The sequence below is a fragment of the Pseudophryne corroboree genome, chromosome 9 (genome assembly GCF_028390025.1).
Source record: "Pseudophryne corroboree isolate aPseCor3 chromosome 9, aPseCor3.hap2, whole genome shotgun sequence".
In the NCBI taxonomy this organism is placed as follows: domain Eukaryota; kingdom Metazoa; phylum Chordata; class Amphibia; order Anura; family Myobatrachidae; genus Pseudophryne; species Pseudophryne corroboree.
This window is the reverse complement of record NC_086452.1, coordinates 196,492,651-196,512,253: the sequence shown is the minus strand read 5'-3', so window position 1 is coordinate 196,512,253 and position 19,603 is coordinate 196,492,651. Positions and strand designations below refer to the sequence as shown.

Sequence of the window (19,603 nt, the reverse complement as noted above, 5' to 3'; positions counted from 1 at the left end):
AGGAACTGTTGACACACTCCAGCCACATGAGGTCTAGCATTGTCTTGCATTAGGAGGAACCCAGGGCCAACCGCACCAGCATATGGTCTCACAAGGGGTCTGAGGATCTCATCTCGGTACCTAATGGCAGTCAGGGTACCTCTGGCGAGCACATGGAGGGCTGTGCGGCCCCCCAAAGAAATGCCACCCCACACCATTACTGACCCACTGCCAAACCGGTCATGCTGGAGGATGTTGCAGGCAACAGAACGTTCTCCTTGGCGTCTCCAGACTCTGTCACATGTGATCAGTGAGAACCTGCTTTCATCTGTGAAGAGCACTGGGCGCCAGTGGTGAATTTGCCAATCTTGGTGTTCTCTGGCAAATGCCAAACGTCCTGCACGGTGTTGGGCTGTAAGCACAACCCCCACCTGTGGACGTTGGGCCCTCATACCACCCTCATGGAGTCTGTTTCTGATCGTTTGAGTAGACACATGCACATTTGTGGCTTGCTGGAGGTCATTTTGCAGGGCTCTGGCAGTGCTCCTCCTGTTCCTCCTTGCACAATGGCGGAGGGAGCGGTCCTGTTGCTGGGTTGTTGCCATCCTATGGCCTCCTCCACGTCTCCTGATGTACTGGCTGGTCTCCTGGTAGCGCCTCCATGCTCTGGACACTACGCTGACCTTCTTGCCACAACTCGCATTGATGTGCCATCCTGGATGAGCTGCACTACCTGAGCCACTTGTGTGGGTTGTAGACTCCATCTCATGCTACCACTAGAGTGAAAGCACCGCCAGCTTTCAAAAGTGACCAAAACATCAGCCAGAAAGCATAGGAGCTGAGAAGTGGTCTGTGGTCACCACCTGCATAACAACTCCTTTATTGGGAGTGTCTTGCTAATTGCCTATAATTCCCACCTGTTGTCTATTCCATTTGCACAACAGCATGTGAAATTGATTGTCAATCAGTGTTGCTTCCTAAGTGGACAGTTTGATTTCACAGAAGTGTGATTGACTTGAGTTACATTGTGTTGTTTAAGTGTTCCCTTTATTTTTTTGAGCAGTGTAGTTGTTTATTCTGTGTTGGGAATATTAGTTCTTTGTAACTTCTATTAGGACCTCTGCAGTTCCAATTAGTTCAGGTGTCCTTATGGTTTCTGTTGGTCTTTCATCTTTCTGCTTCCTACTTGTGTTTAAACGGTATAGAGGCTGAACTTTGTACTTGTCCATACTCACAATTTTAAACAAGAGGTAGTAAATAGATCTTCTAAAAAACGTGAGTCTAGTCATGGAGGAGAGGGCATTAAAAATGCTCTTTCCAAACATGACTGCATCCATTAGAGAAAAATCCACTTTAATCCCTATGAATGCTGTAATGTAAACACAGGTCAAAGGTCAAGCTTAGTGTGATTAGATAGCTGCTGACTACACATTGGTTATGTACATCACAGCCACTGAAAGCAAGCTGTGCCAGGCATCATGATTAAAACTACTGATATGCAGTTGCATGAATTGCACTCCAGCTGGTTACTGAGGTTTTAAAGCTATAATGTATAAAGCAACTTCAAACACTTTATCCACTTGTAAATACAACCGAGTGTGATAAATACACCAACTAGTTAATGTGTCATCAGCTGCCAGGCTAATAATCTTTACAAAAAGGACCCAATCTTGCAGAGGTAGGAAACAAAGATATCACTAAGTGGAATATAATTCTAGACCAGGATAAAGCTTAAGCAGTGCAGCAAAATATGTGTATTTCAATGTATATAGTATATTACAATTTGGAATTGGAACAGGGATCGACAAATTTATATAAACTCCAGGAGCTATCTTAAAAGTCCATTGTCCCCAACCAAAATGTATATATTAAAAGGTGTACAGACCACTCCTTTAATGGGCAGTAGACTCTGCTATATGGCAGTCCCTGGCGTGCATCCGTCATGTGACCACACAACATCCTACCCACTCCAGTAAGCAGATTGCTGGTACCTACCACCTCTATGTAGAGAACAGCAATTTCTTATGTTCAGATTTACATTTTTTAGACTATTAGCAATATGTATAGAAATGGGGAAAATACTTCTTTGAAAATATAAAAGCCAAGACTAAAATCTTAGTTGAGCTGGCAACTGATATTTGTTGAGGCCTGATTTAGAGAACGGACCCACAGGACCATGTAAAAAATCTAATACTGTGGACACCATTTTTTTTTTTCCTGCAAAAATTATTTTTTTTAAGGTTCAATATAAAAATATTTAGGTTTATTCATAAACGTACATCATTCAGACCTTAACCAATGAGAAATGTTCAATGTACCAAGCGCAAAAAAAAAAAAAGTGATCCTATTAAATTATACAACACTTTGTACAAAGAAACACTTTAAATAACCAAGCAAAAATATACACAAATTATATATCATTTTAGAAGATATATTCACATCAGTCTTTTTTTTTTCTATAAAGCTTTTTCTGGAGTTTATCATCAGAATCTATGACTAAAAGGGTCTATTCTTTAAGCATAACAAGTGCCAGCATATCATTTGAGCTGCCGGCTTCTGGCATTCAGGAGTTTTAAGAAAACATTTAAAAAAAGGCCACAAATGTACAGTCTCAAAGTGATTGGCTTCCCTTTGTGAGCTGTATATTCAAGTCTTGGAAATTAAACATATAGTGGTATATAACGAATACAATGCTGAATGTTTCTGTAACATTTCAGTTTAGATTCTAAGAAGGTCCGAGGGCAAAGAGAAAAAATAGCGTCAATCTTTTTGTTGTTTCCATCCAGTTTAAACGCTAATCGGCAGCACACAAAATGGCACAGCAGTAGGAAAGGAAAGAAAAAGGGGGGGGGGGGATAATACAGTATAAATACATACTGCTACATAGCTGGAAATTCTTTCCAAATGATAAACTGCAGAGGATGACCCTTCTGCAGCAGTATGCATCCACTGCTAAGGCTTGGAATCTTTCACAATGGTTTTAAAACACAAGAGCAATGACTCCACACCAAAATAAAAGTGATCCTGTCCAGAAGTCTAGTCTTCTTTTGAGTGTACAAACCAAGCAGTGTTCATGTCCTGCTCCAATTTTAGAATTCTTTTCAAGTGAACATGCTAGAAAAACGATTTATGGTCAGATGTATAGAACAGAACTACCCAGATATCTGTTACCGCTATAAAATGGCATGATGTTAGATGAGACGCAGACGGCTGCATTCCTCCACTTCCAGAAACGTCCTGTTCCGCTGCCTGAGTCTTGTCATGAAAGTGCTTTAACTCTAAAGAAAACTACTATTGGGCAAGGAAACTGCAATTGCCCATTTAGAACAGTATTAAAACAATTCAGTTGTAGAACAATGCCTGCGAAAAGCGCAGCCTTCTGAAACGTTTATCTGACCACACCCATATAATATAAGTGGTCAGTTAATACACAGAGAACGCGTTTCACCCCTCTTGTAGATTATGCTGATTAGATCTCTGCTAAACAAAGATTTTAACCTTGCAGTTTGTAACCTTGTTCTATACATCTGAGACACTTTTCCTCCTGTTCCTAAAAAGTACAGTTATCAAGTTCACGTTAGCATGAAATTCATCAATTAAGGCTTACTGGTTTACACAATAAAAGCTAGTTGTTTAACTGCATGTAACGAATGAAGTCAAAATCACGTCAGGACGAGTAGACTGCTCCCAGACTGGTATAACTGGCTATCTTAATCCTTGTATATACTGTAAACATGTAAACTCTGCACTAGTATCCTACCTTTAAGAAGAAACTGACAGAGGAAAACTGCTCTGGCTGGAGTCAAAAAGGAACTAAGTCATGCAAATGTAATTAACAAAATAAAAATACAAATACTTTGGCTTTCGTTAAAACAAAAGGAGAAAGGAAAAAAAAGTATAAGATCTGCTGGAGGCAACACAAACAAACTTACGGAGCAAGTTTCTCTGTGCCAGGCCAGCGTGTGTAACCTGCTGCATTTCCGACTCTACCTGGACCACATACATATGTCCACACAGATTTCGGAATTAAAATCTGGCACTGGAGAGGTGGTATACACTTTATACATATTCTGATGGACACAATCAGGTTGTAGGTAGAAAAGGCTGGAGATTTGCCCTGCTGGAACGGAGGCCACAGGACAGACATCCCTTCGGTGGAGAGGGCCAGGGGTTGGTCCTGTCAGTGGAGAGGACACTTGGTCAGCTCTTCCATGTTAGAGGAAACAAGTTGGTCCTGCAGATGCCTCAGCTTATTACTGATTGGAATGCAACTACATGAGCAGCAGAAGCCAATACAACGTCTGTCATACATTTGTGTCCTGCAGAAGAGGCTCCTTGCCCTCACCAGGTGCTGGGGGACTGTGTGGATGGCTATGCCCTGCGCCATGCTTCTTCCAGTTTCCACTGCGAACGTTCATATTGGTGTGTTCTGGAATAAACAAAGCTACAAGCAGAGCCAGTAACACTGAGCAGGCTCCAAACAGAAAGGGAGGTCCAGGGATGATCGAAATCTGCAGAGAGAGGAGGAGACTTAATGGACATTCTGACAATACATAGAGTAGTTCAAGAGACATTTAAATTTCTAGCTAGACAAATCTACAGGCCTCCAAATACTAAACTCAGAGTACAGTGGTAACTGCTATTCATACATGAAATACAGTCCTCTTGTTTAGCAGTGTGACCACCAACAACATATGGTATGACAGCAGACTGTTAGAAATGCAATGTCTTCTGACACTGCTAAAGAGAGTCTTAACAATTTGTGGTTCATATTTTGACTCCTTATTGCTTTTAAGTCTAAGCTTTAGGGGTTCAGCCTCACTTTGTAGACATAAATGTTTTAACAAAGTGCTCCAATTTTGCCAGAGAGGACTACAGTGTCCTCATACATAATTGCTGCAGTCACGCCAAACAGCCTCTCTGAGCATGCCAGATCCATTGAGACTCTGCTAACGCTGGATGTCTTTTGTACAAAAATATGTCTGAGTTGTACTTTGATGCAAATAGGGCGCACCAGGAGACTGGGCTGATTACACCCATATAGCTGTGTGAGTCTCTGAATCTGTATACGATGCTATGATGCAGCGGCCTCTGCTTTTTTCCATTCCAAGTTCCGTTGTGCTCCGTATAAAATACGCCTGACACTAGCAAAGTTGCTCGGAATCTGGTAGCTCACGCTGGGTGGGGTATTCAGGCTACATGTTTGATGTGTGAAGCTGTTTTCAGGTACCTGTTGTAAATGCGACGTTGCCACCTTGTCCTTCTGATCTGTATCTCCAATAGGGTTTTCATCCAGTTCCACATGAAAGATGTAAAATATAAAGCCATACAGGGCAGGTCCAAGCCCATTGCACAGCCCCCGGATTCCTGTGATCATCCCTTGCACAACACCTGATTAAAGGACAATATGTGAATTAGGAAAAGTATTACTATTTATCCTGCAGTGTATCTGTAATCTATTTCTGCCAATTGTCTCAGGCATTTAGAAAAATGAAGCAAAAAATTCCTGAAAATCAAAAGTTTGCGGTGAAACAGTCCGTTTTGCAGAGGTGCAAATTTCTGGTAATACAATATTCGGACTATGGGGTCTGTTCAGACCTGGATGCAGCCGCACAGTGGCTGTATACAGAGAGTATGCGCATGCGCACACGCCCCAGTGAGTGTGCGCAACAATTCACCTTGCGGGATATGATTGACAGTGGCAGCCGCCAGGGGGGCGGGGGGTATAAATCCTATCTGGGTTTCTTTTCCACAGTCTCAAGCAGTCATTCTCAAGAGGTTCAACATATAACCGTGTGTCCAGATAGGAGGAAATAGTATGAACCAGTCCATATGTTAAAAAGAAATACTGATCACGAAAACTCCATAGTTGGGGTAAATCTACATCAAAATTACATACGCAGAATAAAAAAGGTCAATAGTTAAAAACCAGGAAAAAAGGTTAAAATCACCAAAAATTTGCCACGAAAGAAGGGAGTCCAGACCCCCAAACGAGCAAACGTTGGTGTATTACCTTTGATAAAATACATCTTGACAATGGCTCCCATTGAGCCGAAACGGGTTGACAGGACTGGGCACTGTGATATTTAATTTTATCAACATCAGTGATCAAAGGACTGTGGAAAAAACACCCAGATAGGATTTATACCACCATTTTACTCGCGAGTGTGGTACGCAAATTATATTTGAACCGCTCCATAGATTAAGATACCTTTATGTGCACTGCTTACACCTCTTTTGCCTTACAAGTGAGTGGGGTACACAAGTTTCCTAATTGCTTCTGGTGAAGGCCATATGGGACTTTAAGAAGACAAAGAAACCTTTATGTACACATATTTTGGGGCTCTCTTGTGAGTCGGGGTACGCTGTCTGACCTACACCCCCTTCTAATTTAATTTCTATGGGATCCTGTAGATTTGATAGAAATCGCCATTTTGACATTACTACTCATTGTTTGGTTTGTTTCTCACCACATACCCTTTGGAATTGTGAACCCACCACTGAAATTTCTACAAGCAAAAGAAGGACATAAGAAACAAGGACACATCCCAGTAACGTATAAGCAATGTATACCATTTAATTCTGTTTATTAGTAGCACTTATACAAGTCCATTTACCCTATTAAATATTATACAAACTCCACACAGTTAGGGCCATGGTGGGAATTGAACCCATGACCTCAGTGCTGTTAGGTAGTAATGCTAACCATTACACCATCCATACTGCCACATAGGGTTCAAATCATTGTGCTCTACAGTATGGTTGGCTAAAAAAGTTATGGACAGGACTAGCACAGCAAAGTATTTCAAGAGTAACTAATACAACAACTGAAGCACAAACAAATGTATCTTAATTTGGTGTACCAGAAATAATGTAACTAGTACTTGTTGTTCTGTTTTCTGCTGACTAGGTAGTGGCCAGAAACGAAAATAGGAATTTAATACCTACCGGTAATTCCTTTTCTCGTGGTCCGTAGGGGATACTGGGATGGTCTTAGCATCATGGAAAATAGATGGGGTCCATTGGAGCCTTTGCACTTTAAATTTCTTCAGTGTGCTGGCTCCTCCCCTCTATGCCCCTAACAAAGAACCAGTCTACGAAAACTGTGCCCGAGGAGACAGACATACTTTGAGAGGAGGAAAATAGATAAGAAAGCACACAACACAACAAGAGGATAGCAACACTAACCACAACTTGAAAATAGGGACAGCAACAGCAGACGCAAACTTGTAGAAACGAAGCACAGAGGTGGACGCCCAGTATCCCCTACGGACTATGAGAAAAGGAATTACCAGTAGGTATTAAATTCCTATTTACAATAACGTGCTAGGGGATACTGGGATGGTCTTAGTATCATGGGGAAGTCCCAAAGCTTCCAGACTGAGTGCCGAGACCCCTGCAAAACCGATTGACCAAACTGAAGGTACTCTGCAGCCAAGGTATCGAACCTGTAAAATGTAACAAACATGTTCGAACCTGACCAAGTAGCAGCTCGACATAACTGTAAGGCCGAGAAACCCCGAGCAGCCGCCCAGGAAGAAACCACCGACCGCGTGGAGTGGGCCTGAACAGACCATGGCAGCAGCAAAGCTGCCGAAGAGTAAGCCTGTTGGATTGTACGTCTGATCCAACGCGCAATAGACTGCTTCAAAGCAGAACAACCAATCTTGGTAGCGACATAGAGAACAAAAAGTGAGATTTTCTGTGACGAGCAGTCCTCTTGACATAAACCTTCAAAGCCCGAATCACGTTCGGGGACTTTGGCGTAACAGACGTGTCAGACACCACAGGAACCACTGTCGGTTGATTGATGTGAAACACCGACACCACCTTAGGCAAAAATTGCAGGCGAGTCCTGAGCTCCGCCCTATCCTCATTAAACACTAGATAGGGGCTCTTACAGGACAGGGCCCCTAACTCCGAAACACGCCTCGCAGAGGCCGAGGCCAACAGCACGACAGTCTTCCACATCAAATACTTGTTGTCCGCCCTGTGCAAAGGTTTAATCCAGTCAGATTGGAGAAACGTCAGAACCAAATTGAGATCCCACGGCGCCGTGGGAGGCACCAAGGGTGGTTGAATACGAAGGACACCTTTTAAGAACATCTGGACTTCCAGGATAACGGCCGACTCTGGGGAAAAAAATAGACAAGGCCGATATCTGAACTTTAATGGAGCCTAAGCGTAGGCCCATAACCACACCTGCCTGCAGGAAGAATAAAAACCGACCCAGATGAAAGGCCACAGTAGATTACTTCCGAACCTCACACCAAGAGACATACTTCTTCCATATGCAATGGTAATGTTTTGACGTGACCATCTTCCTGGCCTGGACCATAGTCGAGATAACTTTTCCGGAAAGACCTTTTCTGGCTAAAATCTCCCTTTCAACTTCCATGCCGTCAAACATAGCCGCTATAAGTCTTGATTGACGAACGGCCCCTGCAGCAGATCTTCCTGAAGTGGCAGAGGCAAGGGCTCTTCGAGGGACATGGCCAGAAGGTCCGCATACCAGGCCCCGCGGGGCCAATCCGGGGCTATCAGAATTGCCTGAACGTCTTCCCTTTTCAGTCTTTTTAGAACTTTGGGAATGAGAGGGAACAAGTAAACCAACCGGTAAACCCACGGCATGAGAGCATCCACCACTGCGGCCAGCAGATCCCTCGTTCTGGAACAGTAACACAGCAGCTTCTTGTTGAGCTGAGAAGCCATCATATCACTCTGCGGGCAGCCCCACGATGAATCAACAGTTGAAACACCTACAGGTGAAGGCCCCATTCCCCCGGGTGCAGATCGTGTCTGCTGAGGAAGTCTGCTTCCCAATTGTCCACTCCCGGAATGTATATGGCCGATAATGGCTCTGGCATTTCGGTCTGCCCAGAGAAGTATCTTGGACACCTCCCGCATTGCGGCCCGGCTTTTGGTTCCTCCTTGACAATTTATGTCCACCGCCATGGCATTGTCCGACTGGAACTGTATGGCCTGATGTTGAAGGAGAGAAGAGGCTTGGAGAAAGGCATTGTAAATACTGTAGCCCTGAGTTCCAGAATATTAATCGGAAGAGAAGCCTCCTGAGGCAACCACCGTCCTTGGAACTGAGCCCCCTGGATCACTGCACCCCAACCGCGGAGGCTCATATCCGTAGTCAACAGAATCCAAGCTTGAAAACCGAAGTGTCGACCCTCCACTAGGTGGGAAATCTGCAACCACAACAGGGAAATCCTTGCCGTTGGTGAAAGGCATATCCTCTGGTGCATGCGCAGGTGCGAACCTGACCACTTGTCCAGCAGATCCAGCTGGAACGGACAGGCATAAAATCTTCCATATTGAATTGCCTCGTAGGAGGCCACCATCTTTCCCAGCAGGCGTATGCAAAGATGCACCGAGACTTTTGACGGTTTCAGAATAGAGTGAACCATTGACTGAATTGTCAGAGTTTTGTCCATAAGAAGGAACACCTTCTGAGACACAGTGTTCAGTATCATCCCCGAGAACTGAAGTCTTTGCGAAGGTACCAATTGGGATTTTTGCAGATTTAGGATCCACCCGTGATTCCTCAGGAGTCGGGGCGATGCTCTCCAACAAACGTGTTCTGGACACTGCTTTTATGAGGAGATTGTCCAAGTACGGAACGATGTTTACTCCCATCACCCGGAGTTGGAGCATCATCTCCGCCATCACCTTCGTGAACACCCTCGGTACCGTGGAGAGACCAAAAGGTAAGGCCCGGAACTGATTATCTTGCAGGGCAAATCTGTGGTACGCCTGATGAGGCGGCCATATCGGGATGTGAAGGTACGCATCCTTGATATCCAGGGATACCAGGAATTCTCCTCTTGCAGGCCAGCAACCACAGCTCTTAGAGACTCCATATTGAACTTGAACACCCGCAAGTACGGATTCAGAGATTTGAGGTTCAAGATCAACTCTTCCATTCCAAGTATGTGTGTGTCTGTGTGCATGTATGTAATAAAGTTTTACTTTCACGGTGTGCGTGTACTGTTTTTATTTGGGTTTTTTTTTTTGCAGTAGAACTACAGGTACCAGCGTTCCCGTTTCCCCCCCGCATTCTGGTACTTGTGGTTCTCCAAGTACCAGCTTGCGGGGGAGGCTTGCTGGGACTTGTAGTTCTGCTACAAAAAACAATATTCTTTATTTTTTCACTTGGCTATCAGCCTCCCATCCGCCGCCCTTGGATGGGGGGGGGGGGGGGGCGCAGCCTCGGGCTTCACCCCTGGCCCTTGGGTGGCTGGAGGGGGGGACCCCTTGATTTAAGGGGTCCCCACTCCTCCAGGGTACCCCGGCCAGGGGTGACTAGGTGGGGATTTAATGCCACGGCCGCAGGGACCGGTGTAAGTGTGTCCCCCGGCTGTGGCATTATCTCTCCAGCTAGTGGAGCCCGGTGCTGGTGTTAAAAATACGGGGGACCCCTACGTCTTTTGTCCCCCGTCAATTTCCCCCCCGTATTTTTACAACCAGGACCGGCTCAAAGAGCCCGAGGCTGGTTATGCTTAGGAGGGGGGATCCCTCGCATTTTTTTTCAGGGTTTTTTACACACTTTTGTGCCGTCCATTAAGTCGAATCCAGGACGCACACTATCGTCAATTGGTCCGTTTTTCGACAGCGGGACTGTCAAATCCGTTTTTTATTGAATATGTCGAATTCGGGTCCCGGCGGGAGGGTGTCTGTCGAATTGTGTCGAATTTAAAAACGGTCGAATTCCAGACGGAATTTGACCACAATTGCATATACCCATCTCTTTCTGCGAGGTACACTGGGTTCCACAGGGAATACATCGGGCTGTACAAATGGATCTTGATCCAGAGGCACCAACAGGCTAAAGCTTTAGACTGTCCCTGGATGCATTGCTGGGCCTCCTCTATATAACCCCTCCTCCAGGCACTGTGAGCTCAGTTTTAGTCAACCAGTCCAATGCAGAAGCAGGTAAAAGAGAAGGCAGATGTTAGTCACATAAAACAACGTTCTCACGACAGGAGAAGGGACCAGCGGCTAATGCCATATAAATCCAAAGAAGCTAAGTGCTTCCAGGTGTGCGCCCTGTGGAACCCAGTGTACCTCGCAGAAAGAGATTTAACCATGGTAACTTTTCTGCAGTGGGGTACACTGTGTTCCACAGGGAATACATCGGGGATGTCCTAAATCTGTTCCTCAAGGGAGGGGACGCACCTTAGCGGGTATGAGAACCCGGCGTCCAAAGGAACCATCCTGGGAGGCGGAAGTATCAAAGGCATAGAACCCAATGAACGTACTCACTGATGACCACGTAGCTGCCTTTCACAAATATTCTGCAGACGCGCCACGGTGGGCCGCCCAAGAAGGTCTAACAAACTGAGTAGGATGGGCCTTAATAGCAGCAGGAGCCGGGAACCCAGCCTGCGCATAAGCTTGTGCAATCACCATTCTGATCCATAAGGCCAAGGTTTGCTTATTCGCAGGCGAGCCACGTTTGTGGAAACCAAAAAGTACAAAAAGGGTATCCCTCGTGATAGAGGCAGTCCTCTCCACATAAACACGGAGAGCCCTTACCACATCCAAAGACCGCTATTTGGAGGACAAGTCAGAAGATATGAAGGCTGGAACCACAATCTCTTGGTTAAGGTGAAAAGATGACACCACTTTAGTAAGTAAGCTGGGCGAGTTCTCAGAACTGCCCGGTCACAATGGAATATCAGAAAGGGTGGATGACAAGACAAAGCGCCTAAGTACGACAACCTTCTAGCTGAGGCAATAGCCAGCAGAAACAGGACCTTGGCTGTGAGCCATTTAAGGTCCACTGACTCAAGAGGTTCAAATGGAGACTCTTGCAGGGCATTCAGGACAACAGACAGATCCCACGGAGACACAGGAGGGACATAGGGAGGCTGAATCCGCAGTATGCCCTGAGTGAATGTATGCATGTCAAGAATAGACGCAATTTTCCTCTGAAGCCACACCAACAAGGCAGATATGTGAACCTTGAGGGAGGCCAGACGAATTTCTAAATCCAGGCCTTGTTGCAAAAAAGCCAGAAGTCTGGAACTACTAAACTTGGAAGCATCATAATTCTTAGCAGAACACCAGGTGAAGTAAGAATTCCAGACCCTATAATAAATCCATGCAGAAGCCGGTTTGCGGGCCTTTAACATAGTTTGGATAACCGCCTCAAAGAATCATTTGGCCCTAAGGAGTGCCTTCAAGAGCCACGCCGTCAAAGCCAAACTGGCCAGGTGCGGGTAGACACAAGGGCCCTGAACGAGGAGGAGGTCTGGTCGTTGAGGAAGTAGAATAGGGCGCTCTATCAATAGACCTTGCAGGTCTGAGAACCAATGCCTTTGGGGCCACGCTGGAGCGACTAGAAGTAGTATTCCTCCTTCTTGCTTGAACTTCCGTAGTACCCTGGGCAGGAGTGACACTGGAGGGAACACGTAGGGCAGCCGAAAGTTCCATGGAATTGCCAGTGCGTCCACGAACGCTGCTTGTCCTTGATCCGAAGACCGGAACTTTGTGATTGTGTCGAGGCGTCATCAGGTCTACATCTGGTAGGCCCCCCTTGTCCACTAGGAGTTGAAAGACTTCCAGATGAAGACTCCACTCTCCGGTGTGTACGTCCTGAGTAAGTCCGCTTCCCAGTTGAGGACCCCTGGAATGAACACTGCCGATACTGGTGGCAGATGGCGTTCCGTCCAATAAAGGATTTTTGATACTTCCATTATTGCCATGCGGCTTTGAGTGCTGCCTTGATGATTTATGTAAGCCACTGTGGTGGCGTTGTCCGACTGCACTTGAACAGGCCTGTTCTGTATCAGAGGCAGGGCCAGAGTCAAAGCATTGAACACTGCCCGCAATTCCAGAATGTTTATCGGGAGGAGAGTTTCCTCCCTGGTCCACCGACCCTGGAGAGAGTGTTGCTCCAGCACCGCGCCCCAACCCCTCAGACTGGCGTCCGTAGTCAGGAGGGAGGAGGACCCAGTTGGGAATCCAGAAGGGACGGCCCCTGCTCAACTGTTGGTCCAGTAGCCACCAGCTCAGTGACAAACGAACCTCCGGAGTCAAGGAGATCATTTGAGACCTGATCCGATGAGGCAGGCCATCCCACTTGGAAAGGATTAACCTCTGTAGAGGGCGGGAATGAAACAGAGTACTCTACCATGTCGAACGCAGACACCATGAGGCCTAGTACTTGCATCGCCGAGTGTATCGACACTCTTGGGCGAGAGAGGAAGCATCGTATTCTGTCCTGAAGTTTCAGGACTTTCTCTGGAGACAGAAACAGTCTTTGGCTGTGATTCCAGCAGTGCCGCCAAGTGCACCATGCTCCGAGCAGGGACCAGAGAGGACTTCTTCCAGTTGACGAGCTATCCGTGGGCTTGTAGGAAGTTTACCGTCAGTTGTAGATGACAGAGAAGGACATCTTGGGAGTTCGCCAGGATCATCAAGTCGTCCAGATACGGCAGGATCCCGACTCCCTGACGAGGCAGATGAGCTGTCATCACGGCCATAACCTTGGTGAAGATCTGAGGGGCCGTGGCCAGTCCAAACGCCAGAGCCTGGAATTGATAATGAAGGTTGCCAATAGCAAACCACAGATATTGCTGATGCGATATGGCAATAGGTATATGCAGATAGACATCTTTTATATCCAGGGATACTATATAATCTCCGGGTTCCATGGCCAGTATAATCGAGCGCAGCATTTCCATACGGAACTTGGATACTCTCACAAATATGTTCAGTGATTTGAGGTTGAGTCCCCCTCATATACTGCTATTATGTGATTGCACTCTACCTATATCCACCCCCCTCAGAGGGGAAAGCCCGCTCAAGCTGTGCGCCTAACACTAAAAACAAAATGGGCGCTACTAAAATATTAAGGTCACATCATAACTCGCCTGTCGCCCTCTGCCAGCACGGAGACGTCACCCGCTCCGTTCACTGCCTCCCGCACCCGGGTACCTGTCAGTGGCTTACCTGCACTTCTCGCCTTGATTTTACCGCCGCTCCTGAGCTTCCGGTCCCGCCGCAGCTGGACCATCCGAAGCCCTCAGCATCCTGCTCCGCCAAGCCGCCTGGTATCCGCTCTCCCCACGGCGACCCCAGTGGCTCCCTGCTTCTCAGCTTGTGTGCTCTGAACCTAACGCGGCTTACACTAATTCTGGGGAATAAAGCTCAGTTGCAGAGAAGGATGGTTGCTCTGCTGCCCGCTGCCTAACCGCTGTATCCCCCCCTCAGAGGAAGTACTCACTGTGCTCCTGCTGCTTTCGATCTCCTGAGAGAGATGCAGATCCCTTCAAACGGGATCTTTGTCTCTCCTACACTTAGGAGCTTTCGCCCTCCTTTCAGATAGGTTGGCTCAGCCCTAGTCAGATATTAGATATACATTCTTTAGTAGAGCAGGAGCTCCTTTTCTGTGCTGCACCTCTAGCACAATTTTTCAAACTGAGGGATTGGGGGGCGTGAAGGGGGAGGAGACAGCTGTGCATACATTTTTTATATAGATTGTGCTACCTCCGGTCTGCATACTTCACACCCCAGCTGTTTGAGAGTTCCAGTGTCCCCTAGTGGATGAAAGAGTAACGATATGCGGTATGCCTATTATCATGTAGCAACTGTACGTGCACACAAAATGCTACATGATATTGTTTTCTAGGAAATCACTGTAGCCCATAAGATGCGTTGCAATGGAAAATGTTGCACGAAAATACATGCGGTACTATCAAGTGACGCCACGGCATGGCATGACTAGAAGGGCTATTTAACATGCAGGTAGGCTAGATGTAAATGGACACATCTGTATCAAGAGAATGCGAGCGGCACAGTCAGCGAATCAGACAGAGAGCAAGAGCCATATAATGTACTTACGGTGAAAGGAAAATATAAAAGATTTACATTTTGGAGAAAAATAATGTATGTATCCTGACATATGGTAACTGGGGAGATTATTCCCCCTCCCATCAGAGGTAAGGCATTTCACACACTATTAAATCACTGCCGGAAAGCATTTCTTTACATATGACATTTGCATTACATTCACTCATTTGGTGAATATTAGAATGGCCTATCTTTATAATATATGGGAGCTGTTATATTTCAGAAGAGTCATTACTTGGCTTCAACTAGTTGACGTCATAGACATAATTATCTTGGCTTTACAAATATAATGTGTGCAACAGATTTTTTCCACCCACCTTGCTGGTCAGCATCTGCAGTCCGTGAAACCAAGGCGCTCACTGCAGGGAATGTAATACTGGACATAGCAGCAACAGCTCCAGCAGCCCACATCATCCTGACCGTTCCAAGAGAATGTATAATCACAATAATATTAGAATTCATAGTGCAATGCAAAGCTTTGAATACGGTGGTTTAAACATGGACTTCCGCTCCTCCTCCCCACTAAGCAAAGCTACTTCCAACTACATTTAGTATTACAAAAGAAACTGGAATATAATGTTCTGTATTGTGGAACAGGGATGTATGTATCAGGGGTCAGATTTTCTGAGACAAGCTGCTGATTACCACTAATCAGTGCCAACAGTGTCCAAACTAAATGCACATCATGCTGGAATGTTACAAAGGGCTGAATTCACATCAGCATATACTCATTTGCAATCAATGTTACTCACTGGCATTCACACCTCTTGGGGCTCATTCACACCTATCCACTGCTATCACTCTTTTTAACCAACAATCAATTAAAAAAGAAATTAAAAACTAAATAAATAAAACACAGAATAACTGGTTCCTGGTTTTTTATGTGCCAATGTCCACTACTGTATTTTAAGGGTATGATTCAATTATTATTGCTGACTCCCGTACCTGTGCCTGCTAGCTAGCAGCTACTCAATTGTTTCTGCCGACGGGCAGACTAATATTTCTGCTCGCTGCCTCCAGAGTTGGCGAGCAGAAATGTGCAAAAAGGTGCCCGTTCGACGCTTTTCACGTCATACCCAGTACTTTAGTTGGGTTTAGCCCTTTTGTGCAACTACAACCGGTACTTCTAGGTACCTTCAGTGCTTGAAACTACGGGCACCCAAACAATTGCATATCATCCAGTCTAAAGTGACAGGCCATATGCAATTAAGGGCGCTTAGTAAACAATTGAATCACCCCCTAAAGGTTTATTGTATATTAATAAAGTTAGAATGCAACATGCCCAATCTGTAATATGTACATCAAAGTGCACTACCAATAAACTGTATGGATAAAAGCACAACACGTGAACAGTGCAAGGAAACAAACAAACAGAAGGCACACGTTAGTGTTCATGCATTTCTACCCATTTTCCGAGCGCATGTGTGAACAAGCCCTATTGGAAATTTCTTAATTAAAAATACACTGCTCAAAAAAATAAAGGGAACACCAAAATAACACATCCTAGATCTGAATGAAATATTCTTATTAAATACTTTGTTCTTTACATAGTTGAATGTGCTGACAACAAAATCACACAAAAATCATCAATGGAAATCAAATTTATTAACCCACGGAGGTCTGGATTTGGAGTCACCCTCAAAATTTAAGTGGAAAAACACACTACAGGCTGATCCAACTTTGATATAATGTCCTTAAAACAAGTCCAAATGAGGCTCAGTAGTGTCTGTGGCCTCCTCGTGCCTGTATGACCTCCCTACAACGCCTGGACATGCTCCTGATGAAGTGGCGGATGGTCTCCTGAGGGATCTCCTCCGAGACCTGGACTAAAGCATCCGCCAACTCCTGGACAGTCTGTGGTGCAACGTGGCATTGGTGGATGGAGCGAGACATGATGTCCCAGATGTGCTCAATTGGATTCAGGTCTGGGGAACGGGCAGGCCAGTCCATAGCATCAATGCCTTGGTCTTGCAGGAACTGCTGACACACTCCAGCCACATGAGGTCTAGCATTGTCTTGCATTAGGAGGAACCCAGGGCCAACCGCACCAGCATATGGTCTTACAAGGTGTCTGAGGATCTCATCTCGGTACCTAATGGCAGTCAGGCTACCTCTGGCGAGCACATGGAGGGCTGTGCAGCCCCCCAAAGAAATGCCACCCCACACCATTACTGACCCACTGCTTAACCGGTCATGCTGGAGGATGTTGCAGGCACCAGAACGTTCTCCTTGGCGTCTCCAGACTCTGTCACGTCTGTCACATGTGCTCAGTGAGAACCTGCTTTCATCTGTGAAGGGCACAGGGCGCCAGTAGCGAATTTGCCAATCTTGGTGTTCTCTGGCAAATGCCAAACGTCCTGCACGGTGTTGGGCTGTAAGCACAACCCCCACCTGTGGGCGTTGGGCCCTCATACCACCCTCATGGAGTCTGTTTCTGATCGTGTGAGTAGACACATGCACATTTGTAGCTTGCTGGTGGTCATTTTGCAGGGCTCTGGCAGTGCTCCTCCTGTTCCTCCTTGCACAAAGGCGGAGGTAGCGGTCCTGCTGCTGGGTTGTTGCCCTCCTACGGCCTCCTCCACGTCTCCTGATATACTAGCCTGTCTCCTGGTAGCGCCTCCATGCTCTGGACACTACGCTGACAGACACAGCAAACCTTCTTGCCACATCTCGCATTGATGTGCCATCCTGGATGAGCTGCACTACCTGAGCCACTTTTCTGGGCTATGGACAAGAGGATGGTACCACTAGTTGCTTGATGATGCTAAAACCTGAAACAGCTTCAGTTTGGAGCACAAGAACGCTTACCTTGTTTTCATGGAAAGCCAGATAAAATAAGATTTTAAACCTACCGGTAAATCTTTTTCTCGTAGTCCGTAGAGGATGCTGGGGACTCTGAAAGGACCATAGGGAATAGACGGGCTCCGCAGGAAACATGGGCACTTTAAGAAAGACTTTAGGTCTGGGTGTGCACTGGCTCCTCCCTCTATGCCCCTCCGCTAGACCTCAGTTAGAGAAACTGTGCCCAGAGGAGATGGACAGTGCGAGGAAAGGATTTTTTTTTTTTTTTTTTTGTTAATCCAAGGGCAAGATTCATACCAGCCACACCAATCACACCGTACAACTTGTGATATGAAACACAGTTAACAGTATGAAACAATAGAGCCTCTCAACAGATGGCTCAACAATAACCCGATTTAGTTAACAATAACTATGTACAAGTAATGCAGATAAACCGCACTTGGGATGGGCGCCCAGCATCCACTACGGACTACGAGAAATAGAATTACCGGTGAGTAAATTCTTATTTTCTCTAACGTCCTAGTGGATGCTGGGAACTCCGTAAGGACCATGGGGATTATACCAAAGCTCCCAAACGGGCGGGAGAGTGCGGATGACTCTGCAGCACCGAATGAGCAAACCTTAGGTCCTCCTCAGCCAGGGTATCAAACTTATAGAACTTTGAAAAGGTGTTTGAACCCGACCAAGTAGCAGCTCGGCACAGTTGTAGTGCCGAGACCCCTCGGGCAGCCGCCCAAGACGAGCCCACCTTCCTAGTGGAATGGGCCTTGACCGATTTTGGTAACAGCAACCCAGCCGTAGAATGCGCCTGCTGAATCGTATTACAGATCCAGCGAGCAATAGTCTGCTTCGAAGCAGGGGCGCCAACCTTGTTGGCTGCATATAGGACAAACAGTGCTTCTGTTTTCCTGACTCTAGCCGTTCTGGCCACATAAATTTTCAAAGCCCTGACTACATCAAGGGACTCGGAATCCTCCAAATCTCGTGTAACCAAAGGCACCACAATAGGTTGGTTCATATGAAAAGACGACACCACCTTAGGCAAGAATTGAGGACGGGTCCGCAATTCCGCCCTATCCATATGGAAAACCAGATGGGGCTTTTATGAGACAAAGCCGCCAATTCCGACACTCGCCTAGCCGAAGCCAAGGCTAATAACACGACCACCTTCCAAGTGAGATATTTTAACTCCACCGTTTGAAGTGGTTCAAACCAGTGCGACTTAAGGAAACTCAACACCACGTTAAGGTCCCAAGGTGCCACCGGAGGTATAAAAGGGAGGCCGAATATGCAGTACTCCCTTTACAAAAGTCTGCACTTCTGGGAGAGAAGCCAATTCTTTTTGAAAGAAAATGGATAAGGCCGAAATCTGAACCTTAATGGAGCCTAATTTTAGGCCCAAATTCACTCCAGTCTGTAGGAAGTGAAGGAAACGGCCCAGATGGAATTCTTCCGTAGGAGCATTCCTGGCCTCACACCAAGAAACATATTTTCGCCATATACGGTGATAATGTTAAGCTGTCACGTCCTTCCTAGCCTTTATCAGAGTAGGAATGACCTCATCCGGAATTCCCTTTTCCGCTAGGATCCGGCGTTCAACCGCCATGCCGTCAAATGCAGCCGCGGTAAGTCTTGGAACAAACTTGGCCCCTGTTGTAACAGGTCCTGTCGTAGAGGAAGAGGCCACGGATCTGCTGTGAGCATTTCCAGCAGATCCGGATACCAGGTCCTTCGTGGCCAATCTGGAACAATGAGAATTGTTCTCACTCCTCTTTCTTATTATTCTCAACACTTTGGGTATGAGAGGAAGAGGAGGAAACACATAGACCGACTGGAACACTCACGGTGTCACTAGGGTGAGGGTTTTTTGATTTGGCGCAATACCTCTGTAGCTTTTTGTTGAGGCGGGATGCCATCATGTCTATCTGGGGCAGTCCCCACTGACTTGCAATCT

The 19,603-nt window shown here is 46.2% G+C and overlaps 1 protein-coding gene across 1 annotated transcript in view; it reads right to left on the bottom strand.

The window, feature by feature from the left end:
* Positions 1–4,021: 4,021 nt before the first annotated feature.
* The window catches only part of MFSD14A (major facilitator superfamily domain containing 14A), a 90,965-nt gene continuing 75,383 nt past the window's right edge, over positions 4,022–19,603 (bottom strand). Inside the window, exons 11-13 of the mRNA XM_063940065.1 lie at positions 15,165–15,262; positions 5,210–5,370; positions 4,022–4,490 (exon numbers count right to left, since the gene is read on the bottom strand). Coding sequence (XP_063796135.1) covers positions 4,284–4,490; positions 5,210–5,370; positions 15,165–15,262 — 466 coding nt within the window. The 3' untranslated portion in view covers positions 4,022–4,283. The remainder of the gene's footprint in view (positions 4,491–5,209; positions 5,371–15,164; positions 15,263–19,603) is intronic.